This window comes from Balaenoptera acutorostrata, chromosome 15 (genome assembly GCF_949987535.1).
Source record: "Balaenoptera acutorostrata chromosome 15, mBalAcu1.1, whole genome shotgun sequence".
Lineage (NCBI taxonomy): Eukaryota > Metazoa > Chordata > Mammalia > Artiodactyla > Balaenopteridae > Balaenoptera > Balaenoptera acutorostrata.
Window position 1 is genome coordinate 23,778,451 of NC_080078.1, and position 27,218 is coordinate 23,805,668.

General features: G+C 35.3%; 1 protein-coding gene across 3 annotated transcripts; it reads right to left on the reverse strand.

Moving 5' to 3' along the window:
- Nucleotides 1-1,106: 1,106 nt before the first annotated feature.
- Nucleotides 1,107-26,606, reverse strand: CCP110 (centriolar coiled-coil protein 110). 3 transcript variants are annotated; one of them, XM_028168068.2, is made up of 15 exons: nt 26,464-26,606; nt 23,933-24,088; nt 20,462-20,590; nt 16,150-17,800; nt 14,025-14,152; nt 13,025-13,202; nt 12,327-12,466; nt 11,957-12,073; nt 11,138-11,239; nt 10,834-10,950; nt 7,706-7,779; nt 6,731-6,793; nt 5,996-6,055; nt 5,424-5,509; nt 1,107-3,061 (listed from the first exon to the last, which is right to left on the reverse strand). In XM_028168068.2, exons 2-15 carry the CDS (start codon nt 24,071-24,073, stop codon nt 3,009-3,011), a joined length of 3,039 nt encoding a protein of 1,012 aa, XP_028023869.2. In that variant the 5' UTR covers nt 24,074-24,088; nt 26,464-26,606; the 3' UTR covers nt 1,107-3,008. The 3 variants fall into 3 exon arrangements, with proteins under 3 accessions (XP_028023869.2, XP_007188371.2, XP_028023870.2); XM_007188309.2 differs by having other exon boundaries at nt 14,025-14,155; XM_028168069.2 differs by lacking the exon at nt 5,424-5,509 and having other exon boundaries at nt 1,108-3,061; nt 14,025-14,155.
- Nucleotides 26,607-27,218: the final 612 nt, after the last annotated feature.

The window sequence follows — 27,218 nt, forward strand, 5'->3', positions numbered from 1 at the left end:
CACATTCAGCCACACCCACTGACCCTGAACTCTATAATAATATCAGGCGTGTTACACAGATAATGGAGGTAATCCTGAAACAGGCTCTTAAAGTGTGAAAAGGGATTCTTCCCACCGTAGGCTGAGAAGCAAAACCACGCTTCTGGTGGCAACTATGTCAACCACCTCAAGAAACTGCGTTGAGAGCCATAGAGAAACTGACCAAAAGGGAACAGATTAAATAAGTGAAAAGGTAATATTTTACTGTCAGGTATAATTTTGGTTAGACATATTTGTTCTCAGAGCTGTCTTTAGAACCTAACCGATGTGACTCCACTGCACCATACCCCAATCTGATTTGCTGCATTCCATGACTCAAAGTCTCCTTTGTTTTTTAAAATTATTTTTATAACCTACATGTATGCCCACTATGGTCTGTTAGAAATAGCATTCCAACTTCACTTGCTTATTTTTTTTATAACTATTACTCTTCATTTGGGGGTAGGAGGGGGATTGTGTGTGGTTGTTCATGGGACAGTGACACCTGACAGAAAAAAAAGATCTTCATCTCCAGAATGGGTCCTTGTTTTCAGCTCAATATGAGTAATAAAGAGTTCCCAGTCATATTCATTATTATTCCCAATGTACATAATAAACAAGAGCAAAGGGTGGCCACTGGAAAAGGGAGAGGCTGTTCTCACACTGCCTCGTAGATGATCAAATGTAGTATCTCCTCGATAAGAGGTAAAAAAGAGGACCATTGGACTATGCTCACATTAGATGATCAGGCAACAGCAGTGGTTGGATTCTTAACGCTGTGCAAGTTAGCAGCTTGGTGTGAGCTTCAACCTTAGCATTCTCTCCCATTCGATCCTTAGCAGGCCTCCGGCTAAGACATTTCCAGCTCCAGTGAACTTTTGCCCTCTGAAAAGTCCAACTCATGCAAAATCAAATGCTGGGGGGCTAATGTTACAGGTTACATATTAAATAGTGGGATATACCTTTCATGGGTCTTGTAATTGTAAAAAATTATCATATTACAGTATTAATGTCTTGGCCACATACTTTTCAAAAGTCCTTTCTTTGGTAAATAAAAAATGAGATTTCCTTTAAGATGAAAAGTTTATTTTGCCTTTTGCCTAGAAGCAAAACTAGTGAAAATTAAAATTAAAGTATAAAAATAAATATAATTTACATTCATGGACATTCCACTCAAAGAAAAAATAACAAAAATAATATATATAAATAAAAATCCATTAAAAGCACAAAACAATGTCTGGCACTTTTATGAGAAAAAGCTGTGAACATTAAAAAATTTGTAAAACACACAAGCTTTTATCCTTTAAAAAAACACTCAAGTTTTGCATCCTTAATCTAAAACTAGTTTTATCTCTGAAACATACTATTCGTTGTAGCCAATTTGCATTACTGTACACAAAACTTTTAGCATCTATCTTTCATACTGGAAAGACCCACAAGATCTGAGTAAGCTGTATCCTGAGTTTTCAGAATGATAAAGCACAATTTATCATATTAAGAAGATAATTTTGATACACTTTGCCCACAAATATAAATTGGTAACTCAGATATTTTTGACTGTGTTCTATTTCTCATTTTCTGATTCACTCATTAAATAAATGATACATCTCAATAAAGAAAATCAAGTTTACACCCAGAGTAGATTACTATTTTCTGTCTACAGCTAGATGTAAAAGTTAAATTATAAATGGAACGGAAAATCGAAGAAAACAATCTTTATCTCGACATTCTTAAGAGAATATTAAGAATATATACAGTCTGCATTTTCAAAATACCAGTATCTTTTTAAAATTTAAGTTAGAAAGATTAAATGTACACATAAATGTTCCCAATTTTATGTGAGAAGCACAAAGCCCTTTTGGAGATGGCATGATAAATTAACAGTGACATTCTTTTTCATAAAATCATGTTCCCTTGGTAACATTTTTTGGTTTATATCTTAAATGATTATGTAAGTGATGAAAAACCTTAAACATTAGTGCCTCTTATGTAATGCAGACTTTCAACTAGACAGTATTATTATCCCATTTGAAAATCTGAATTTATCATATAGTATAGCCCTTTATTCTCCCCTAAATCCAGCATGCTAAAAAAAGCAGACTATGAAGAAATAAACAGACTAAATAGAAAATGTAACTGCATGCAACATGTTATTCTATTTTAAAGAAATAGATGTAAAATGCATTCATTCCTAAGCGCTACTACATTTAAGAAGATTGTGCTATCTTCCCCAAACTTGTTATACCCTCCACAGAAAGATTTTATAATTTAATAGAAATGTTTCTAATAGTACTAGGGTAATAACATACATTATTAACATACATTAAACCTAACATTTCTGTGAGACAACTAGTTGTTGAGAGGAACGTATACCTGTGACCAAAATGGTGATGCCCAGCTACTCCTGTGGTGAATTTTAGGTGGACCACAATCAACAGGCAAGTGTTCTATCCCATGTGGTTATACCGTAAGTCCAAGAATATGAGAGATTAATCAGAGTTTTCAAAGTTACAAAACCGGAGAAAAACATTCTTCTGCAATAATTTCCCCTCAAACAGAACAGTATCTAGTTTATCAAATTCAGCAGTGTGCAGAGATTAATGAAATTTATATTTCAGAACTTATTTATAAGTTATCACACCTTTTCAATATTTTATAGAAATAAATGCAAATGTCCTTTAAGTTTACAAAAAGGTTCTCGGCAGACACCTGAGTAATAAAACAAACTTATGTTTGTGCAGGTTAAGGACAGAAATGAGCCAATTACTAAACACTAATTTGTCTTCACCCAAAACTGATATTAAGAGGAAAATTCGGTGGGGGGGATGGGATTAGCCAGACTGACCAAAATATCCAGATGATTTTTCAGCCCTTTGACATCACTTTGCCTGTGTAAACAGAGTCCAGAGTTAAATAAAAAGTCGTGAGCAGGGAAAATAATATGGATCCTAACCCTTCCCCCCTTTTTTATCCTAATGAATGTTGTCTTCTTAAGTTGTCGCAACATTTGGCCGCTTTCTTTGGATTTTTCCTGCATATACTCCTAAAAATAGAGCAAAACTAATATTATTTCTCAATGTTAGTTTTTCTGTAATGATACCATTTAATGAGTGCCCACTGTGTACCAAGCACTGAGCTAAGCAAAACACATTATTATATTTAATCCTTATGTAAAATAATCACGAGGTCAAAATTGTTACTACTATTTTAACAATAATAAAACTGAGACATAGGAGAGTTAAGTCACCTGTATAAGTAACAGAGCTAGAAGTAGAAACTCTGAGAACCAAATTCTACCTGATTCATTGTTTTACTTAACCATTTTGCATTACTACCTCCTACTCTGCTTTAATTAGCAGTTTCTGAATTTCACTATAAACTCTTAAGTCAAGCACAAGACATCAAATGAATGTTTTAAAACATATATGAGATCAGAGACTGCAATTTAGTTTCTAAAAACTATAAACAACTTTAATTGCTTTGCAGCAAACTTTAACGCCTTAGAATTGTACTTCAGTCTAAGAATATGATAGTCTATCAACATAAAAATGAGTTTTCTATAAAATGCTTAATAAAAGGTTTGTCCTCCATGTAGATCAAATCAAAGCATAATTTCAAATTTGTTTGAAACATAATCCAGGCCATTAAAAATTCAAGGAGGAAAGAATAATCTTTTCAAAAGCAACTATGGATCCCTGTGTTGAGATTCATAGTAGAATTTTAGTCAGCCATAAGCCAAATTTTCAGTTTATGTAAAAGGATAAAATTCTTTAGTCTTTTTCAATTGTCTAAATATGCACTCATGTATAAATAAATCTTTAGGAAAAAATAGGAAAGAATTTTTGTACTTGTTTAGATACATATTAATTATACATGTTAATTCAAGGGTTAAGTACATTTTTATTAATAATTATGTTGCAATGCAATTAGACCACAATAGTTCTAAATACTAAACTTCATTGTACACATTAACTGCAATGACTTCCTAGTCATCCTTTATACTGTTGCGTATTACTGAATAGAAACAGTAGTTGCTATTTTACTTATAGATTCACAAGTGACAAATAGTGGAGATGAAATGCATGAGAAAGAATATGGAGAGTAGTCACTGTGGCAATAGACAACATTAGGAAAAACAATACTAATTCCTCAATGATTTGCCAACTAGCTAGGATTTATTACAATATATAACACTAACATGAGAAAAAATTGAAAATGTCTTAAAATTCCATGTAACTAAACAAGCAACAAATCTGGTGTTTGGTCTGAGTTCTTCCAAATGGTTATCTTTCAAACCAGCTGATTCTACCTCTGGAATAAGCAGGATTTTCAGCTCTGTAATCCCCTTTAAAACAACTCCATTGACTGTCACTCACAGTGAATTCCAAAAGATGACCTTTTAAATTATCCTCTATATATTCAACATTATGAATTAAACTCACTATATATACATGCAAAAGGCGAGCAATCAATTCAAAGTTGTAATCAATATCTTGTTCCCTCTTTGAAATTATGTGAATAACATGAAAAAATTTATGTTGCTTATTCCCTCCTAATTTGGAGAAAATTACTTAGTAATAAAAGCTCTAAAATATGAATAATGGTGTATTAATGAGAACACTAGAATTGATTAAAGATTTAATTTTAATTGCCTGGTGATTAGGTTTCTTGTAAATGTTTAGAAAGCAGTCTAGTTAAAGCAAAGCATTTTGAAAGTATTTTTAATGGATCACATAATTTTTGGTGAGTTACCATAGTGCCTTAACAAAGACACCTAAAAAATATTAAAACATTAGCTTAAGGGTTTTGCATTAGCTCAACACTGAATTTGTCTTTTTGCCACCACAAATAGGATTTTAAAATACACTTTTTGGCTTAGCCCTTAAATAATTCTCAAATAACGAACATAAAGAGAAATTTAGCTCAAGCTTCTTACTGAGCAAAAGATTACGACTTCACCCCCTCCCACTTGGCATATTCACATGTGACCTTGTGGTCAGAGAGAAATTCTTCCCCTTATGTGCAGATACAAATATTCCTGGGTGATACACTTCCCCAAAGCTGAATAGACATGCACAGATTTAGACATCACATCATTATATTTTACTCATTTATAAAAACTTTTCTGAGTTAAGCATGTATAATTCTACAAAGTTTTCAGATTAAAAAATACATAGTGTCTCCATGGAATTTTCAGAAATCAAGATTGGAACCACAGTTTCACTAAGATCTCCTGACTGCTGCAAAATACTAATACAAATGATCACTAGTAGGAATGACGGTGAATATGCCAAAATTATGGTGGCAAGGAAAGACACTCTATCCCACTGGTATGGCCTGGGTCATGGGGCAGCTTGTGCACGTCTTTCTATTGAATGGGTTTCAGGAATTTGTTTGCTACACACCTGAAACAGGCGCTCTGTTAGGCACTCTGCTCTGTGAAGACTTCTGTCTATTTTGCACAACCCCCTTCACTGATGTCTTAGGGGTTCTAGTTGAATATAAAAAAATTAATAAGTCACTTGCGTTAAGTTCTAAATGTTCAACATTCAAAAAAAGCAACCATACTGCATCAACCGTTCAAAGCACAAATAAGCTTGAAAAGAATTAAGTCTCATGCATGCGCACAGTAAAGAAACTATACCTTTCCCTTCGTCAGGAGACTATAACCATGACTTACGCTTTGTTGGAGAAACACTTTGGTGATGTTGAACTTACTATGTGGATGTTTACATTATTTAATGAGCTAAATGGTATGAAATGGAAAGTAGAAACACGCCAACATAAGATGATAATTAAAATATAATACACAACAGTACATCAAAGGGTTATCTTTGAACAAAACGTTAAAAGCTCTTCCTAATACTATAGAAAGATCGCATTTGAAAATAGTTATCCTTTATATAAAAAGCTAATCCCTCTCAAAGCTAATCTTGATTTGAATATTTTTAAATACCCATGTGTGTTGAATTCTTACCCTTGTCTACTCAGTAGCCTATGAACAGGTGCATTCTGTCCTTGATTTGGCTGAAGGACTCTGTTGACAAGGTAAATAAAAAATTAATTCAATAGGATAAATTCAGTTTTTCCCCCACGTTCTTTCAACAGATGAAAGAAACAGTGAGGCAGAAGTCAACGATGCAATGATTTGGCCTATACATTATCACAATGCAAAACAAATTGATTAAAGTGTATCAATATGGTGCTTATTTGCTCACCAAGAGAACAAACCTCGGTTTTTTTATCAGGAAAGAGATGTCTAACACAAATATTAATCCTTGTGCTTTTAGATAATTTATTTACGTACTTTACAGAAGGAATTTTTCCTTTCAAACATCTGAGAAACAAAACATCACTCTTGTAAGAGCAGAAAACAGGTCAGAAACATTAAGCTAGCTTTCTAAGGTTTTTAAGTAAGTATCAAAGACCCCTTGGACTGCAGACTGAACTCAGGACATATGGGGCTCATATTTCCATCAGAGATAGCATGTCCTAGAGAAAGCTCCACGAACATCTGGTCTGGCACATGACCACGTATATGACCAGGTGTTACTATGGATTCTGACTCTGTGACCCTCCACCCCAACAGGGAGAGATTTACTGATGTAAAGTAGAACAAAGCCAACAAAAAACAAGCTTGGGATTTATAAGATTTTCTTTTCCTTAAAAGTTAAAAAAGAGCCTCTTACTGAGACTAAGTGATTTTTCTCACCTTGTTTCAGAAGGATTTTGCTTAACCAGAAATTTCTTATTTGGCATTCCCATTTCTGCAGCTCTAACACAATATAAAAATAAGGACACACAAATAATGTATTTAGAAAGGGGGAAAACACATGATTACAAATGTGATACAGGATGACAGAAACCAATCATCATTTCAAAGTTGGTGCACTACTGAAAGACCTGTAATAAGCATACTAAAGACAAATTTCAAGAAAGAAGAGTTTTAATAGGATAGTTTCAGGGGCTTCCTTGGTGGCGCAGTGGTTGAGAATCTGCCTGCCAATGCAGGGGACACGGGTTCGAGCCCTGGTCTGGGAAGATCCCACATGCCGCGGAGCTACTGGGCCCGTGAGCCACAACTACTGAATCTGCGCGTCTGGAGCCTGTGCTCCGCAACAAGAGAGGCCGCAATAGTGAGAGGCCCACGCACCGCGATGAAGAGTGGCCCCCACTTGCCACAACTAGAGAAAGCCCTCGCACAGAAACGAAGACCCAACACAGCCATAAATAAATAAATAAATAAATAAATAAATAAAATATATCATTAAAAAAAAGAGTAAAATAATATATTAAAAAAAAAATTTTTTTAATAGGATAGTTTCAGAATATTATTTGCATTAAGTTTTTCCCGCTAAGAAGTCTTTAGGATATTTGAAAAAGAATATATTTAAAAGATATAAAATTAACACTGAATATAAGGATTTAAGTATTTTTAAGATTACTTGATTAGCTATCAATTACACAAGTTGAACGTTGACAAATTTATTAGTTAATACATTTATCTAAAGATAAAATCAGATTTTACCACCAAAACTATCTATATAAAGGGATTTCTATCACCTCAGCTGCAGAAGAGTTAACAATTCTTTATTTCTAAGTTGAATATACAAACCAACAGTTGCTTAAAATTAATTGGCTTGATAATAATTAAATTAGAATATGACAAGACATGAAAAAAACTTACCTCATGTACTTCTTCCTATCAAGAGACTTCTGTGTTGCAGCTGAAAGAGCCACTCGTGGACTTTTCATTTTATCCTTTAAAATACAAAAGTAACATGAAGCTGTAGGGTTACCAGTAATACCACTAAAGTATAGTATTGGATGATCTCAAATTGCATGGAAAAGCTTCTCTTACTGGCATTTTGAACTTTAACTTAGTCTTTACAATTGAAGCAGTCTAATTTTTTTAATTAAATAATTAAAATTATTTTTCCCAATGAAATAGTATAAATTTGGCTTCTTTTTCTTTTGCCAACCACACTAAGATCATTGATTCAAACCACAGATCTCCAACACTCTGATATACAGTTAACCCTTGAACAACACAGATTTAAACAGCACAGGTGACTTACATGCAGATTTTTTTTCAACAAATATATTGGAAAATTTTTTGGAGATTTATGACAACTTTAAAAAACTCACAGATGAACCACATAACCTAGAAATATGAAAAAAAATTTTGTCATGAATGCATAAAATATATGTATATACTAGTCTATCCTTACATAAGCATAAGGTGAGTGATATTTAATATAAAATTAATGTGTTAGTTTCCTGTTTTATAACTGCTTTCAAAGAGTTACATTACCATACAGTATGCAGGCCTCTTGCCCTTTCTCTCTCTCTCTGCCTCCCTCTCCCTCTCTTTTCTCTCAACTACAGCCTATCATCACAGGTACGTGTTTTTTTTTTTAAATGTAACACTGTTTCCAATACTGTATTATGAATATGACAACACTGTATGCCATGATTATAACAATTTATTCCTTAGTGTACAGGCTAGGCTACTGTGAAGCAATCATATTGATTACACTAGGTTCCCATAAATCAAACGTATTGCTGCTTCCTCATTATCAATGCATGAATTGTTATACCTGTAAATAAATGTGAACTTGTTTTTCACATTATCTTTTCATTTTTTTTTAATCTTTTCATTTTTGATGTCTACCGTTAGTAATACATATAACATCTACAGTGTTTTGTATCATATAAGACAATATTGATGTAGGTACTTAACAGACACGATTCATCTTATAAACAGACAACATAAATTATGGTATTGATAAATACAGTACTGTACTGTAAATGTATTTTCTCTTCTTTATGATTTTCTTAATATTTTCTTTTCTCTAACTTATTTTATTTTAAGGATACAGTATATGATACATATAACATACAAAATATGTGTTAATTGACTGTTTATGTTATTGGTAAGGCTTCTGGTCAACAGTAGACTATTAGTAGTTAAGTTGCTGGGGAGTCAGAAGTTACACTGAGATTTCTGACTGTGGGCCACCCCTAAGCCTCCACGTTGTTCAAGGATCAACTGTATTTCAAATTAATTTGGAGCCTCTTTTCTAACTCTGATTTCCAAAAGAGGTAAAATATACATGACAGTTTCAAGGAAATTCAATCAGGAGCAGCCAACAGTTTTTTATGAGTCATCCAAGCAATATTTAACACTTAACTCAAAAATCTAATCACAAAAACAGTATGTAATTCTTGCCAATTTCTTTTAAATTTGTCTACAGATTTAAATATTATTGGTAATCCTGGGAACTACCTGTTTTAAGAATTGTAGGATGGGGGCCTCCCTGGTGGCGCAGTGGTTGGGAGTCCGCCTGCCAATGCGGGGGACGCGGGTTCGGGCCCTGGTCTGGGAGGATCCCATGTGCCGCGGAGCAACTAGGCCCGTGAGCCACAACTACTGAGCCTGCACTCTGGAGCCCGCGAGCCACAACTACTGAAGCCCGCACGCCTAGAGCCCATGCTCCGCAACAAGAGAAGCCCCGCAATGAGAAGCCTGTGCACCACAACAAAGAGTAGCCCCCGCTCGCCGCAACTAGAGAAAGCCCGTGCACAGCAATGAAGACCCAACTCAGCCAAAACTAAATAAATAAATATTAAAAAATAAAAATAAAAAAGAATTGTAGGATGGGTGCTAAAGTCAATAAAGAATGATATTTAGTATCAATTACACCAAACCCAGAAGAACCTCAATGTGAAGTAATTATAGATAGATCAATCAATCGATTGATCTGCCCCTGGTTCCTATTAATATCTGGTCTTTGACCCCAGTTCCTGACACAAAGCTCCTAAAACCCTTTTAATCAAATCTCCTGAGTGATAGGAGCATCTTTTGTTCTAATGCTTGATCTTTGACTTCGGTTCCTGACACAGAGCTCCTAAATCCCTTGAAATTTCCCAGGTGATAGAAGCAATTTTTTTGAACCCGGGCTCCGACAGTGAAAGCACCGAGCCTTAACCACTGGACAGCCAGGGAAATTCCCCAAAGTATCTTTTGTTCTAATAAGACAACTTTTGGTGGGCTCTGAATGAGGGCTAGTCACCAGAAAGACCAAGCACGATTACAACCTTGAAACTTTCAGCCTCACCCCTATCCTCCGGGGACAGGACAGAGGCTAGAGATTGAGTCAATAATCAATCATGCCTACATGATGAAGCCTCCATAAAAACCCTAAAATACACATCCACATGCTGGGAAGGTGGCACACACCCTCCACAGGACAGAAGCTCCTGCTCTCAGGACCCTTCCACACCTCGCCCTATGCATCTCTCTATATGGCTGTTCATCTGTATCTGTTACTGTATCCTTTATTATATAATAAACCATTAAATGTAAGCAAATGTTTCCCTGAGTTCTGTGAACCATTCTAGAAAAATTTTCAAACCCGAGGAGGGAGGCATGGGAACCCCATTTTATAGCCAGTTGGTCAGAAGCAACATAATTATTAATAAAATGTACTTAACCCTTGAATTAACATGTATAATTAATATGTATCTAAACAAGTACAAAAGTTCTTTCCTATTTTTTCCTAAAGATTTATTTAATGAGATTGGCATCTGAAGTGGGGGCAGTCTCATAAGACTGCCTCCTTAACATGTAGGATCTGATACTAACTCCAGGTAGATGGTATCAGAACTGAATTGAATTGTAGGACACTCAGCTGGTGTCAGAGATCTGGTGTGGGGGGGAAAACCCAAACATTTGGTATCAGAAATAATTTGTGAGTATAAAAGAAATAGAGGTTTTTTTTCACTCACTAGTTTAAATGTCATGTAACATACCATTTGCCTGAGCATTTTCTCTTTGCGAACTTCTCGATCATGATGTAGAATAGACATTCTTTCAGCTGCATCCATTACAAAGAATATGTCATGAATACCATACAGGGCAGCTCGCAACTAAGTTCAAAAGAAGAAAATATTATACCCATTTAAAAAGATGAGGTTAGAGGTCAGTAGTATTATGTATGCTCTTATTTAGAGAAAAAGGTTAAAGTTTTCATTGAAACCTACTTTCAGTGGTTCAGTGAAGGCAGAGAAATAAAACATTTCCATTTCCTAAGAGCCTTGAGGATACATGCATTACCTGAGCTAACACTCTTTCCTGAAGAGAAGCATCTTGTGCTGAAACAACACCTCTCTTTAATGGTGCTTCCAACTGAAAACTTCTTATGAATTCCATAGTATCCTGAAAGAAGAAATGCTCCTTCATTTTTCTAGAAAGATTTCATGATCACTGGAGTTTCCTTTTGTTCTTTTTCTCAGTCAAAACGAAATGAAGAACACAAAACTATTACATCAGAAGTCAAACAGCACTCACTTTAAAGTTAGACAAAAAAAATGCACAAACTACTTCACTTACATATTTTTAAAAATTATCTGGGGCTTCCCTGGTGGCGCAGTGGTTGAGAATCTGCCTGCCAATGCAGAGAACGCGGGTTCGAGCCCTGGTCTGGGAAGATCCCACATGCCGCGGAGCAACTGGGCCCGTGAGCCACAATTACTGAGCCTGCGCGTCTGGAGCCTGTGCGCGGCAACGAGAGGCCGCGATAGTGAGAGGCCCACGCACCGCGATGAAGAGTGGCCCCCGCTTGCCACAACTAGAGAAAGCCCTCGCACAGAAACGAAGACCCAACACAGCCATACATACATACATACATACATACATACATACATACATAAAAAGAATGTAAGCAGACAAGAATATCATTAAAAAAAAAAAAAAAAAATTAAAAAAAAAAAAATTAAAAATTATCTGAATGAGATTAATCAATTTCTAAAAGCCTATATTATGTGACTAAAAAATGTTTGATCTGCCTAAGTTCTGAACTAATTTGTCAACTCAGCTGTCACAACACTGATAGAAACAGACAGAAATGTAACACAATTTACACAATCCTCTTACTTTTACAGTTTGTCGAAGTTGTTTCAGCTTATCTGTCTGCATGAGCCTACGAGTAAGAAATCCTTTTGCTACTGCAGTTACTTTGTTAAATTTTGCTTGTACTTCTGGACTGAAAACCTAGAAGAAATAAGATAGACACAACATTTTAATAATCTGAGCATTATACTCAAGATTGTTTTTCTTAATCTATTACAATGAACTAAATTCTTCTATATGTGTTTACTCTGTGTAGTTTAATCTTTAATAAAAGCTAAGCTTTTGATGTATTGCAAAATATTTATGCCTCATTTGTACAACCTAAGATAACATAGCTCTTTAGAAAAGATATAGACAGACAGACATGCATGCATATATCTTTAAGTTTGCCCACCTGAGACCATTTAGTTTTGGCCCTTCCAAAAGGCCTTGTTACTGAGAGTTTGGTCAAGCCACTAGCTGATGATCCCCAGAGGTAGAATGGTACTTCATTTGCAGAACCAAAGCTGTGTTGTAGGGCAGAACTTGTGAAACCTTGAGAAATATACATAAAGTATTATACTTGATGTCAAATAATTAGAATACACAGACCATCCAAATAAACATGACACTCATTAAGAATAACAACTCTGAAACTGATCCACAGCAGACTTAAAATATTTATGGACTTTAAGCTTATGCACCAGATGGATCTTTTCAACACAAACAGCATCTCAGGATAATTGAAGATGTGAAGATAAGCTCTTATTGGGACTGGGTAATGAGATGTAATTCAAGATCATTCAGGAGATAGCAAACTGTGTTATCACTTGAAGAATATCACCTGCTACTTGAATGAATAAAGACCAGGCTCTGAGTCAAATTTCCTGATATTTTCCTTGCTAAGGTGGCTTTTCTCATGAACCTGCTCACTGGTCTTTGATCTGCTGCTATCATTTCATTTTTCACCAGTTCCTAAGCAGCTGGCAAATAGCAGTGGGTTGGATGTGGAATGACTTATAGAAAGGAGGTACAATTTTAAAGTGTGCCAAATAAGATATCTTACTATAGGATAATTTTTTCAAATGGAAAAGGATTTTTTTAAATATTTACCAGAACTATTTGAATTTGAAGTATGGAGTGAGTCCACTTGAGACAGCATTGTTTCTAGTAAACCAGAGTCACTTATCTTTCTCCATTCTAAGTCCACAGCATTGCTAATGCCCAATTCAGAGGCTTCTGCTGTAATCACCTTCTTCTCTTTTAACATTTTCTCCCGTTCTTCTATTTCCTGTAGATTAACAGTTTATTATAATATGGTAGCTCTTTTCATTACATCTCCAAATAGTATTTTAGGCTCAGCTAAAAGTATGTATGATTATCAGCAAATTATTATTTATTTCAGGTTCTCCTCCCTCAAATAAAATTGACTATTTAATTGATTTTAAAATGTGATAATCTTAAAACAAGTGTCCTTCCTCTTATGATATACTCTTACAGAATGCATATTTCAGCATCTACTTACAAAATACCTTTTAAAAATATTAAAAATTTTGAATCAAGGATTCAATTAAGTATCCTTTTGATAAATTATGCATTTATTTTTAGATAAGGATCAAAATATTTTAACTCACACTTTGGCAATAAAAATACTCTCCATGACACGGGGAGGGGGAAGGGTAAGCTGGGACAAAGTGAGAGAGTGGCATGGACATATATACACTACCAAATGTAAAACCAATAGCTAGTGGGAAGCAGCCGCATAGCACAGGGAGATCAGCTCGGTGCTTTGTGACCACCTAGAGGGGTGGGATAGGGAGGGTGGGAGGGAGGGAGACACAAGAGGGAAGAGATATGGGGATATGTGTATATGTATATCTGATTCACTTTGTTATAAAGCAGAAACTAACACACCATTGTAAAGCAATTATACTCCAATAAAGATGTTAAAAAAAACTGATAATTCCAAAGTCACTTTTTTTTAAATACTCTCCATGTATGAAAATCAATGACCCCCTTAGATTAAGCTATACAAGGGTAACAATTTTAAGTATCCTATACATGACCAAAACTCCACTCACCAGCCCTATATCCCTACATTTTAATTCCTCACCTTTTGCAGTCTCTCCTGTTCCCTTTCCTGCTCAGCTATGAGTAGCGATAACTGCTGGGCGTGCTGCTCTTCTAGTCTCTTCCGCATTTCTTCGAAAGCTAACATCTTGCTTTTTAATATCTCCTCGCCTTCTGAAAAGAAACACGTCCCCTCAAATTTAGAAAATTTAGTAATATCTGATTTTTATAACATCAATTTAAATTACGCTTCTGACCAGAGAGTATTCCTGGATCTGACCTAGTACAATCAAGATATAGCCAGGTCCCTACTTTGAATCACGTTCTCTTTTGCCCTCCTCTCATTTCATGCCACTAAAGGTCTGTATCTCATCACCCTAACCCACTCGTTCGACAGATCCCATCATGATCTGAACTGATAAAGCCAAGACTATATGTTCCAATTCTCCTTACTGCAACTAACTTCACAATGTGGTTCTCATGTGCATCTCACCTCCATTTATTTTCTTCACTCTTGTCCTTCTCCAGGGTCTCTGGTATTGTAGCTTCTCCTTTTGCTTTGTTTTACTTTTTTAAAATAAATGTTGCTTTTACAGTGTAAAGCTACTCAGCTTGAGGCTCCAAAAAAGATTGGATATTAAAATTCTAGATATTTTAATTACTAACTAAAAAATTTATTAAATCAGTATGACTATGCAACTTACTGAATAGAAAGTGGTGTGACACTTTGAAATGTTGAAATATCAAGTGTTACACAGATGTAGCACATAGATATTTAGGAATCCACTATAATTCAACTAAATTCAAAGAATCCTTCTTTCCAAATACACAGTCAATGATTTTCATTGAAGATAAGCGCATTATATTTGTCCTACCTGCCATGGTATTCTGATAATTTGTTCCTAAATACATTTTATTCAGCTACAACAATTTGCAGTTGTTCACATGCAATTTTTTTATAGGCAAGGGGGGGGCTGGAAAAGCAGTTGAATTGTAACATTCAGCAAGAAAGGAAAAAGGCCCTCCACTCAACCACTCAGCCAACAACTGGAGTCCATTCAGCTCTACCTTAAAAACTTTATAAATGAGTGCCTGTCCAGGGGATCCCTCTCTGGGAGGTGTGCCCGAGGCAGGCAGCCAAGCAATGGGCAGCTCTCGGCACAATGCACTGCCGCCCTTGCCCACTCTGATAGCAAGCCGGCTGCCTCCACGCCTGGCCTCATCTCACACGCACTGGCCTTCCTCCTGTGAAAGCACAGCCAGAACTGCCACTTGGTCAGTCTGTGTACTTTTGGTATTCACCGAGACAGCTACTAGCCTGCTATGTCATCTACTTGGAGAAGCCAAGCTGGCTCCTCAGATATCAACTGTTTTTATTAGAGTGCTTATAAAGTCGCACAGGTGTTGTGCAGTCTGCCCCAACCCAACCCTATTTTTCCTATAAACCTTGTTACTTTTAGTGTGCAATTTTACAGAATATGAAGTTTTTTTCAGGAGGATACATATCCCATTAGAGTTGAAATGTCTGTGTCTAAAAACTTAATTTACTTGATTTATATGTCTTCCACATCAGTAATGAAGAATTATGAGCCATGACAACAAAGTAAGGAGTAAAGACATGTTTTAACAAGTTACTGTTGATATAACACTAGATGCAACAGAAAGAAATTTGAAATAATTTTCATTAATAAAGACACCACTCTTGAAACACTACTCACGGAGCCTTATTTGTGATATCTTCTCTAATAATTTAGTGTTAAAGTGTTTACTAAAGGGCCCACTACATGAAGATCTCATTACAAATGAAAGGGCAAGCTGATGAAAATATTAGAAACCATAGTCCAAAAGGAAGACATCATAGGAATATACTGGATTAAAACTATGAGTGATGTTTCATGCAAGAACTTTTTCCTCCAGTCATTAACAATATTCTCTGTAATACCAAGTGGATTGTGAAAGATTCATAATTTAAATAGGAAAATCCTTTAAGAAAGCCTATCAAATGGCAGTAAACTGTAGCTAGTGATGCTCTGATAAATGAACAGATGAAGACAATTATAATTATTCTGCAATTATTATTATTCTGACAATTATTAATTGTCAATTAAAGGTATTAAATAGAGATGCTACCTGCTTGGCAGATATTAAACACTTCGAAGCTATCTTACCTTTGGAACTACTTTCTAATATTTTATTCTTGTTGATGTAGACAGACCCCTTAGAGTATCCTTTTTCTGGCAAATGTTGCCTTTCCTGTTCAGCTATTCCAGTTGTTATGACATAAGGCCAGTTTTCTTTTTGCAAATTATCAATATCTAAATCAAGTCTCCGTTTAACTTTCTCAAAACTGTTATCCAAAAATTGTTCACTTCCACAGGACGCTGTAGGGGTGTCCATATGCTGTCTGGTATTCTGGTTTTGCATCAGTAAAGGAGATGGGTTTTTTACATCATAAGACTTATTCAGTCCCATTTGGAAATTGCAGGAGTTTTTCTCTAACACATTGGCTGACTTGAGTCCACTCACAGTCCCAAAGTTTTGACTCACTATACATTGACTGGTGGCATATGGCTCATGCAATCTTTCCACTGCAGTACATGTACTGTCCATTTTGTGTGGTCCTCTCCCATCAGATGTTAACTGACCTTCCATGATAGCAAGTCCATGAATAACTTTATTTTCTAATTGACTTCCTGAAGATTGACATACCTGATTTGATTTACCTAAAACCATTTCCTGTATGGCTTCAGATGTATTTTTACTGACATAAACCTTGCTTGAACAAACTCCTGCTAAATCAATTGGTAACTCTGGCACAGTTTCAGGTACATTTGTTTTTTCATCAGTTTCTTGAACAACTAAGTCTACCGCCTGTTCTTTTCCTTTAGGACTTAATTCACAAGCATTTATTGGGTTATTTATAAGTATATGACATGCTGATGATGGCCTAGAACACCTTCGATGCATTTTAGGACTTAGGCTTGGCTCTGGGCTAGGTAATTTGGCATATGAACCAGTAAGACTTTTGATAACATTATTTTCAGTAGCAAAAGGGGGAATGCCTTTAAAATCAGAATCAGGCTCTAAAACAGTGGAATGGCCAGTTGGTACAGGTACGTCCACTTTAGAAAAGCTACCTAAAATGGATGTATTCACGCTGCTTGCTTGAGTGGAAGCACCTTGGAGAAGAACATTTGATTTATTAAGGCTTGGTTTGTCAGGAATAACTGAACCACAGTGCTTGCCCATCAACTGGGCCTTCTCCTTTTCACAGTCAGTCACTTTAAGAGCATCATTTTCTTTGTCTGAATAACTCTCATTAACACTCCTCTTTGCACTACTTCTCAGACTGTGTCTAGACTGCTCTCTTTCTATATATTCCTTTGACTTTTTCATCAGCTTCTGAAGACTCATTATGTAGGGATCGGGAGTAACTTCCTCCAAAAGTGATGGATCTTGTTCTTCATTTGTTGGAAAGAGACCACCAGAAATAAGTGGTTCTTGTGCAGCTGTTGAGGAGGTCTTTAGAGAAGCTTCGTTTTCTGCGTGGCTAATATTTGAACTATCACATTGCTTCAGATAATTGAATTCTTCTGAGTCCCTAGCTAAGTCTATCCCATTAGATTTAAATTGGTCCTCAGTATTCAATGGCAAAATTCCAGTTATCTTTTCAAACTTTGCTAAAGTAGAGTGTTCAGTAGGGCTTGGCAAGATATTTGGAAGTGTAGCAGGAACATTCAAGTTTCTGACTTCTGAATTAGAGTAAACTGTTTCAGTCTCCCACTGATCAAAATCACAGGCATTAGGTGCTTTTCTAACCTGAAAAAGGAAATTTAAAAATTATTATTTCCAGGAATTCCCTGGTGGTCCATTGGTTAGGATTCCGTACTTCCACTGCAGGGGGCACAGGTTCGATCCCCGCTTGGGGAACTAACCTCACATGCCGTGTGGATCAGCCAAAAAATTAATTAATTAAAAAAAATAAATTTAAGAAATAAAAAGTAATATTTCCTCACTACACAAAAAGCCTTTGATTTGTTTTCTAAAGTGAAACTGAAACTGAAGATTCAGAGTTCTAATATTTGAAAACACAAATAAAAACTCAGATGACCTTTTCTATGGTATTCTATATCACATGGAGCTCAAATTACTATAAAAAGCATCTACTGGTCATCCTGGCCTATTTATTAACAGATTAAAAGAGAATTCCCTCACGGTCCACTGGTTAAGACTCTGCACTTCCACTGCAGGGGGTGCGGGTTCAGTCCCTGGTTGGGGAACTAAGATCCTACATGCCGCCAGGTGCATCCAAAAATAAAGAAAGAAAGAAAGAAAAGGAAAAAAGTCATTTATCTAATCTGATACAAATATGAACATATGTGCATATATATACACACACATTCATATACTCATGTGCAATTTAATCTTGGAATAGAAGCATTTTCCTCAATCTTCTTCTGGTTATATGTTATTAACATCACCAACTGCTCCTCCTACGAGAACTATCATCTAGGGATAACAATGTGTAAGATAAATAGCAAGTAATTAAATTTCTTACATAGATGATTCCTCTTTAACAAGGACTAACTTGCCCAGGACACTGATTAAGCAAAAAAATAATTCAGTACCAAGACTCCTGCCTCCCATACGCTTACTCCAAATTTTAACTAAAATCCTTCTATATGATGAGACAAATTTGTGGTAAATGATAGGTCAGCCATCAAGCTTAATACTTAAAAAATAAGAAAAACTTCAACTTAAAACCTGATTCATTAAGGCAAATTTCAATTTGATTAACTGGGTGATCATTTAAAACAGCAACCTGTTAATGAGTTTTTGAACAAGCAAAGTAAGTTAAAAATTTAATAAAGATGAAAACAATTGTATACACAAGAGATCCAACAGAAAAAAATAAAATTACATTTTGTATGTAAATAATTTGACTTTGCAAAAGAACAAAAAGTGAACTAGGATGTTTTCTAAAGATTATACAAGCATATATGAAACTGGCAGAAATCATTATCATATTATCATATGAATACACTCCAGAATCCTGAATTTTAAAAGATTTTTAGGTTGTTTTGTATGTGTTTTTTTTCTTAGGCAATATGGCACTCTTATTTTACCTTACAAATCCCAAGACATGTAATGATTTCCAGGTACTATGCAATAAACAGTACAACAAGATCTACTTGGTCACAACCTCACAATCGAAATAAAACAAAAGGGATACATACTCATGACACACGTTCGCAGGTTTAAGTAAAATAAATTATTTCCTCAAAATAGCTAAACATTTCATATTTGTTATATTCAGCAGCCATGCTTTTTGTACATCACTAAAAAAGCCTTTGGTTAGACAATTTAAATAACAACAATAACAAAATCTATCATAGAATCATAGGTTTTACAGGTAAAACAGACCTTAGAAATCTATTTGTATTATATAAAATTTTTCTATCTGCATAATTAATTCATTACTCTATAGTTCAACATTGTACACGTTCTATTAAGCAGAGAAAGTCTTCAAACTCAACAATAAACTCATTAGTAGTATATTTGATATATTCCCTCAGTGGACCAAGAATGATATGCCATTTTTGTTCCAATAATAGGAAATATCTAATAAATAAAAAACCCACCTTTACTGTGCTACTCACTACATTTTTTAAACTCAATATGAGCAGTAATTATACTTTACAAATTAAAATCTACTACCCACAGAGAAATGAAGGTAGTAGTTAGTCGGAAATATCCTAAGGGTCATTGTACATAAATCATCTAGTATGAATTACACACACCACAAACCCCTAAGATTATAAAAAAAATTAAAAGATGTAACCAGCAAAACAGGGTTATATAAGGCAGAAATTATTTGTTTTGTCTAATTCACTGTTTTTAGTATGAAATGATCCAGACCTTCAAACACATTGTTTATACAAATTTAAATTAAATAAAAATCATTGCAAAGGTATAGATGTGTTGTTTAAATAGTTTCAATTTGTATCTAAGATGCATCTAGGCAATTCTATTATCTAATCTAAATTGCATTTGTGTATCTAAGAGCAGAATTTTCACCAGAAAAAAAATTGGGGACAGTTATTTACTTTAGCAGAGAATGAGAATAAGGTCATTGAGTCAATAGTCTGATTAGTTCAGAGGTAAACTACAATGGCCAATTCTATCATTGTCACTGAGAATTCAATGTTTTTAGAGTCATAAGACACAGACAACAAGCAATTATACTCAGTGTATGGGTCCATTGTCTAAGTACCCTCTGATTCAAGTACTGAGCACCACTAACAAGCAAGTGAATTTTCTTTGGAGTAACTGAAATGGAATATCACAAATTATGAAGCTTCTCAAGCTTAACAGTATATTGGTAATTAACTACTAAGGCAAATTTATTTCTGAAAAATTATCATCAATGCTTAACTCATGATTTCTTAATTATAATTTAAAAGAGCTTAAATTACACACCTGAACATTTTCAAGAATCTCCTGGACACGTGTCAGTAAAGCTCTCTTCCTGTTAACCTGCTTTCTTGCTTCTACATCAAGTGCTTTCTGCTTTTCTTGTTGCATTTCCTTTCTTTTCTCGATATTAAGCTGAAAAACATCATAAATATGTAATTATTTCTCATAAATGTAAAAATATCATAAAATCAGGCAGTTTTGAACCAGAATGATTAAAAATGTGTGTAACAGGTAAAACTATCTACAGTGAAAGAAATCTGAACAGTGGTTGGGGGTGATGACTGGGATGGAGCATATGAAATTTTTCTGTGGTGATGAAAATGTTGTGTGGGTGTGAGTTATAAATGGATGAGAACTCATGGGACTGCTTTTTTTGTTTTTTTTTTTTGGTCGCACTGTGTGGCATATGGGATCTTAGTTCCCTGACCAGGGATTGAACCCATGCCTCCTGAATTGGGAGCACGGAGTCTTAACCACTAGGCCACCAGGGAAGTCCCCAGCACTAATGGAACTTTAACACTTAAGATCTGTGCATTTTACTGTAAGTAATTATTCTCAATTGAATAAAAAAAGTTGAAAGAAAAAAAAACTGTTCACTTATCAAATGCTCTGAAATGAAAGATAAAATTAACCCTTTTGGCTATTGTTGAGATTTTCATTTGGTAATGTCTTACTTCACTGGTTCAGTTAGATTCTTTAGCTTCTAATCTTCTAATCAGTATACATTTCACCTCTTTGCTACCTCAAGAAAATGTCCAAAGGTTTAATGATAGAAGAAACAGATAATGTTTTATTTGCCTACAAAATCAGAACACATATTTGGTTCCACTTCATTGTAACCTCCAATAAAAATGTAATGTACTGAAAAAATTGAAGGCTTCCAAGCATTATATATTTTTTTAGTGGATTTAAGTCTTTATTATTAAGTCCTGGGAAGTTTAGTCACTATGTTAAGGAGTCAAGACTTATTTTAGATTTATGCAAATAGAAAACATGTCATAAAAAATTATTTCAAAGTTGCAGTATTTGACTATCAAATACAACCTAAAAACATGGATTAAGGTCCATAAGCATTAGATTTTGCTTACAAATAAGTAATTGATGAAGTCGTAGACTCTAAACAACAAGGCCCAGACATTTTGGCCTATATTAAACTAATCAAGCAATATGTCATCAAGTAGCTGATAAAACTGTTTTAAAATCTTTTCTTATTTGCATGGTACCAAAGAATCATTCCACAGTTTACTTGCTAATCAAAAAGAGAAAAGAAAATGTATACCTTTAGAGTCATATGGCAGTCACCACTGTAGAAGCAAGTGTTCAAACTACACATTACTAAAAGACAAACAACTACACATTATGTAACTTCTGATTTAATTTAATATGAAGTACATGGCATCATCTCCAAAGAATTCTTGCTAAAAATGTTTAACCTGACTCTAACCAAACTATTAGACTAATTTCCAGTTTATAGGAACTACAGGGACTAGAGGGCAAGTTAAATGTCACCATGAGGAAACAATCAGACAAATCCAAAATGTAAGGCATTCTGTAAGATCTCTAAAAATTCACTATCATAAAAAACAATTTTTTAAAGAAATTAAGGAAATGTTCTATATCAGAGATTAAAAAAAAACGTAACAAGTGAATGCTATTTGTGAACTGACTGGATCCAGACAAGAAAGAAAAAGTTATAAAAGACATTTTGAGCACAAATAGAGAAATCTGAATATAAACAGAATATTAGATGCTATTAAAATTATTATTAACTTTCGTAAAGTGTGATATGATATTGGAGTTTTATGTAGGAGAGTATCCTTATTTTTAGAAACTGTATACCAAAATATTTAGGGGAGAAGTGTCATGTATCTGTAATTTTCAAATGGCTCAGCAATAAAGCAAAAAGAGTTTTAAATAAAGCAAATAACGCAATAAAGCGAAGACGGCAAAAATGTTAAAAATTGTTGAATCTAAATGGTAGATATGTGGGTAGTCACTGAACTATCCTCTCAACTTTTCTGTATGGTTGAAAATTTCATTACAAAAAGTTGGCAGAAAATATTGACCTTTTAAATCCTGCTATACAAAAAAGAAATAAATTTAAAACTCGCTTTCTTTCAGTAATGTAAGTTTTCTGATTTGAAATAACGTCACATACATTTATAAAATATTCAATCAGTATCAAAGGGAAACACGATGAAAAGTGTGTCTTCCCTCTCATCCGATATTCCCTCACTCCTCCCCAGAGAAAGAAGATAACAGTCTTATTTTAAAACCCAAATAGTGGGCTTCCCTGGTGGCGCAGTGGTTGAGAGTCTGCCTGCCAGTGCAGGGGACACGGGTTCGAGCCCTGGTCTGGGAGGATCCCACATGCCGCGGAGCGGCTGGGCCCGTGAGCCACAACTGCTGAGCCTGCGCGTCTGGAGCCTGTGCTCCGCAACGAGAGAGGCCGCGATGGTGAGAGGCCGCGATGGTGAGAGGCCCGCGCACCGCGATGAAGAGTGGTCCCCACTTGCCGCAACTAGAGAGAGCCCTCGCACAGAAACGAAGACACAACACAGTCATAAATAAATAAATAAAAGAACGTGAATTTCTAAAAAAAAAAAAAAAAAAAAAAAAAAAAACCCAAATAGTTAGCATATATTGAGTACCTACTATGATCTAGGTAGTGTTGTAAGCATTTTAAATGTATTAGTTTGTTTTCCTCAAAACAGCCCAATGAGGTAGGCACTATTTTTTATCCTCATTTAACAGATAAAGAAAATGGACCTGCAAGTTCACACAGCAGGTAAGTGGCAGAGCAATAATCTGAATCGAGGCCAGAAGGATCCAGAGCCAGGCTTTTAACTACTACTCTATACTGCCTCTGAGAGCATGCTGTGTCCAGTGATTTACAGTAGCTTGTGAAGATCCTTCCATGCCCACACATTAAGATCTACTGTACTCATTTTAATGAGAGTCTATAAAGTGGACCAGTTAGTTAAACTAGTCCAGTACTGATGGACATTTAGGTTGTTCATCAGTCTTTTGCTCTTTTAAACAATGCTCCTATAACCTTACACATACTTCTTCAGGCACATGGATGAGTATAATTGTAAGATATTCCCCAAAATGGAATTGCTGAGTCAAAGGTTATACACACTTTTAAATTCTGATAAACACTACCAAACTGCTCATCAAAAAATAAAATCAACCGATTCTCTGAGCAAAAGTGCATTTTAAGTGCCTCCTCCCCACAAGCTAAGAAATACTAGATCCTATCAGATCTTTGCCAATCAAATATGTTAAAAAAAAAAAAAGCAAAAACCAAACAAACAAAAAAAACCAAACGCTAACTCATTTGCATTTCTTTACTTATGAAAAGGGTCAGGCATCTTTTTGATATTTATAAGTCAGCCTTTCTTTTGTTTTTCTGTGAACTATCTTAGTGGTTCACTATAGAAAAAAAGATTATTTAAAATCAAAAACATTTACCAGTGGAGAAAGCACAGCCACTCCATGGAAGCGAATAAGTGAGATGCTTTCAGACTGGACAGGTAGAAAGCTCTCTGTGGATAGTGACGCTTCTTGGATTCTGGCAAGAATTTTCTCACAGAACTTCTCATACTCTTCCATCTTCCCACAATCACACTACAAGAGAGAAAAAAAGCCATTTTTAATGTGCTGACAAAAATAGATCTTAATTTATTTGGCAAATCTGTAGGGCACTGAAATATTCCTGGAATTCACAATTTCTAGAACTGGCTTTCCCAGAATTGTTTCACTGATCAGGAGCTAATTCTTGGGTATAGGAAAGCACCTCAAGACCCTGCCCAGTCAAGCCTTGCTTCATATACTAAATATTTCTGAAGATTTGCACATAATCAATCTTTAAATGTGATTAGTTTAGAAAAGTACTAAGAACTCAGCAATGAAACCTGAAAGAAAATCAGTTGTAAAACATAATATTATCTTTTCTTCAAGAGGACTTATCTACACATCACAAGGAAAACTAAATAGGACTCCCCTGGTGGCGTAGTGATTAAGAATCCGTCTGCCAATGCAGGGGACACGGGTTCAAGCCCTGGTCCAGGAAGATCCCACATGCCGCGGTTCGACTAAGCCCGTACGCCACAACTACTGAGCCTGTGCTCTAGAACCCACAAGCCACAACTACTGAGCCCGCATGCCACAACTACTGAAGCCCGCGTGCCTAGAGCCTGTGCTCTGCAACAAGAGAAGCCACCGCAATGAAAAGCCTGCGCACCGCAACAAAGGGTAGCCCCCGCTCGCCGCAGCTAGAGAAAGCCCGCACGCGGCAACGCAGCCAAAATAAATAAATAAATAAATAAAATAAAAATAAGAAATCTAAGCAGAAAAATGTGTGCAACGGTTTATTTATTAAAAAAAAAAAAACCTAAATAATACAAAGGTGGGAATGCTTTTGTAGCCAAAAAAGAAAGACAAAAGGGCTAGTTAAATAAAAACTGGTATTTACTTTCAAAAGTTCTTTTTTCTATCGTGGAGTCCAAAGTCTATTACTTGCATATCTTAAGAATATAATTTGACTCCATGATAACTGACCAAATCAGTCGGAAGTGGAAAACAGAATCTACTGGCTCTCATATTAATTCTACTTTACTGTTAAAAAGTGGAACCATCACCAAACCACTTAAAATAATCAGTCCAGTAATTTCACAATTTCTGGGAAACTGTGATGGTGGCTATGAAAATACAAGGTAAAAGGAAGGGTTAGCTACCAAATTCATTCATCTAGCAAGTGTTAAATATTTGATTGCCTGTTTCCATAGCATTATGTCTGGCATTGTTTCCTTTAAATAAACAAGGGAAAGGGAAAGTGAAAGAGAGATATCACTGGACACATAACCAACAACGATATGATCTGTGAAAACAGAAAAACTTATACAATAATGCTTCTTTAAGTGTTCATTCTAAAACAATTAATTAACAAAGAAAAAAAGAGAGAGGGAAGGGAAAATCAATTCATGACGTGGGATATGCAAACATGAAATAAGATACAATATGATACTGCCCTAAGCCTCAAGGTACTTAAAAATTTAGTACGCTAATGTATCAGGGACAAATAATGTCACAGTTAGAAATGAAGAAAAATCATATTCAAAATTATGATTAGATTATGAAAAAAGATATATTGCTACTTTTGACCAACTGGTAGTCTTATTAATAGCAAGACTTCTTCCTACCATCCCATCAATTCTAATTATTTCTACATTCATTTATGCAAACTGAGAGTTTAATTTCAAAGAAATGGTTCTCTAGAGTGTAAATGAGATTATTTTGCAAACTTATATTCATAAGACAAGCAAAAGTAAAAAACAAAACATAACACCTTACTGCATGATAACCATAGCAAGGCCTCCTTTTTTAATCTAGACTTCAACCCACATTATGATATCTTAACAATCAAAATAGGCAGAAGCTAAGATATAAGAGAAATTCAAATGACCCCATTTCTACTAAAATACTTCAAAAGATTTTTTAACACAACCCATGCATCCAGCATTACAAGAAACCAAAACAGATTACTCATACAATTAATGTAATATACTTCCAATGGACACACAAGCAAAGCACGGAAGGTCTGGGAAATTTAAGGAAATAAAATATCTTTATGGCAAAAGTTTTATATTTCTTTCAACAACATCATATAAAAAATATGCCTCATTGTTTCAGAAAGTTAAATTCACATCCCTTAAACAGTATATGTTTGTCATACATATTGCAGACATACAGCAATATATTATTACAGCATAACTTATAGCCTATGATAGGGTATTAAACATCCAAATACAAGTCTAATATGATGATTATGGAAATTACCAAGTGACCCTAGAGCATGACTGGATCATTCTCATCCTTTAGTCTCAGCTTGGAGGTCTCTTCTGAGGCCGTCCCTGATTATCCCAACTAAATTAACCCTGCACCCTAAATTAACCCTTCACTATCACACTACCCTGCTGTTTCCCAATTTTCATAGCACTTACCACATCTGAAATTATCTTGTTTATTTCCTTGGTTTTTGTCTTTCTTCCTCCACCAAAATGTAAGCTCCATAAGCACAGGTACCTTCTCAGTCTTGCTCACCACTGAATCCCCATTACATAGGACAGTGTCTGTACACAATAGGCATTTCATAAAAATATTGAATAAATAAATTAGGATAATTAGCTCAAACAATAACATAAACCAGAAAAAAGAAGACAGCAAAGAAGCTAGCAAGGAAGAATGGAATTTTGAGAATGACTTTCATAGATGACCCTATTCTCAGAGAAACTGGTACCTCTAACCTGCAAAGGCAACCATTTAAAAAGCGAGCGTCTGTATCTTATATGATCAAGCAAGAGGGCACTTCGCTTCTCACGCCACAGTTACCTCTGTCAGCAGGGTTTTATTTTAAGGGAGCCTTGACTACAAGGCCACTCCAACCACAAATCTGCTGCCCCATACTTTACCAGCAGGCATTACTGGTCCACATGAATTAATAATTTGTTGGCTGCATCAAGTGCAGACATGCCCTGTCTTCTCCATTTAGACGATGATCCTTCTCCAAATGAGGCTCTTTGCAAACCCCATAGACTCACGATTCTGCTACCTACTCCTCACCAGTGCTCTATCAGAAATGTCACTGAAGGGAATGGTAAAAGTAACACAGAACACATCTTGCCTTGTTTTCAGTTGTTAGCTGGTTGTTTACCCATCAGTCCTCCTAAAAACAAACTTCCTGTGGAGGCAATAAAGG

What these genes read in the sequence shown, in the direction of transcription:
- CCP110 (XM_007188309.2), bottom strand. Translation starts at nt 24,073, where the DNA reads ATGGAAGAGTATGAGAAGTTCTGTGAGAAAATTCTTGCCAGAATCCAA. An exon ending in ATTAGAAAGTAGTTCCAAAG is followed by an intron (nt 14,156 to 16,149) that starts GTAAGATAGCTT and finishes GTTTCTTTTCAG; the next exon opens with AAGGCGAGGAGATATTAAAA. An exon ending in TAACAGAGCGCCTGTTTCAG is followed by an intron (nt 3,062 to 5,423) that starts GTGTGTAGCAAA and finishes CTCTATTTTTAG; the next exon opens with GAGTATATGCAGGAAAAATC.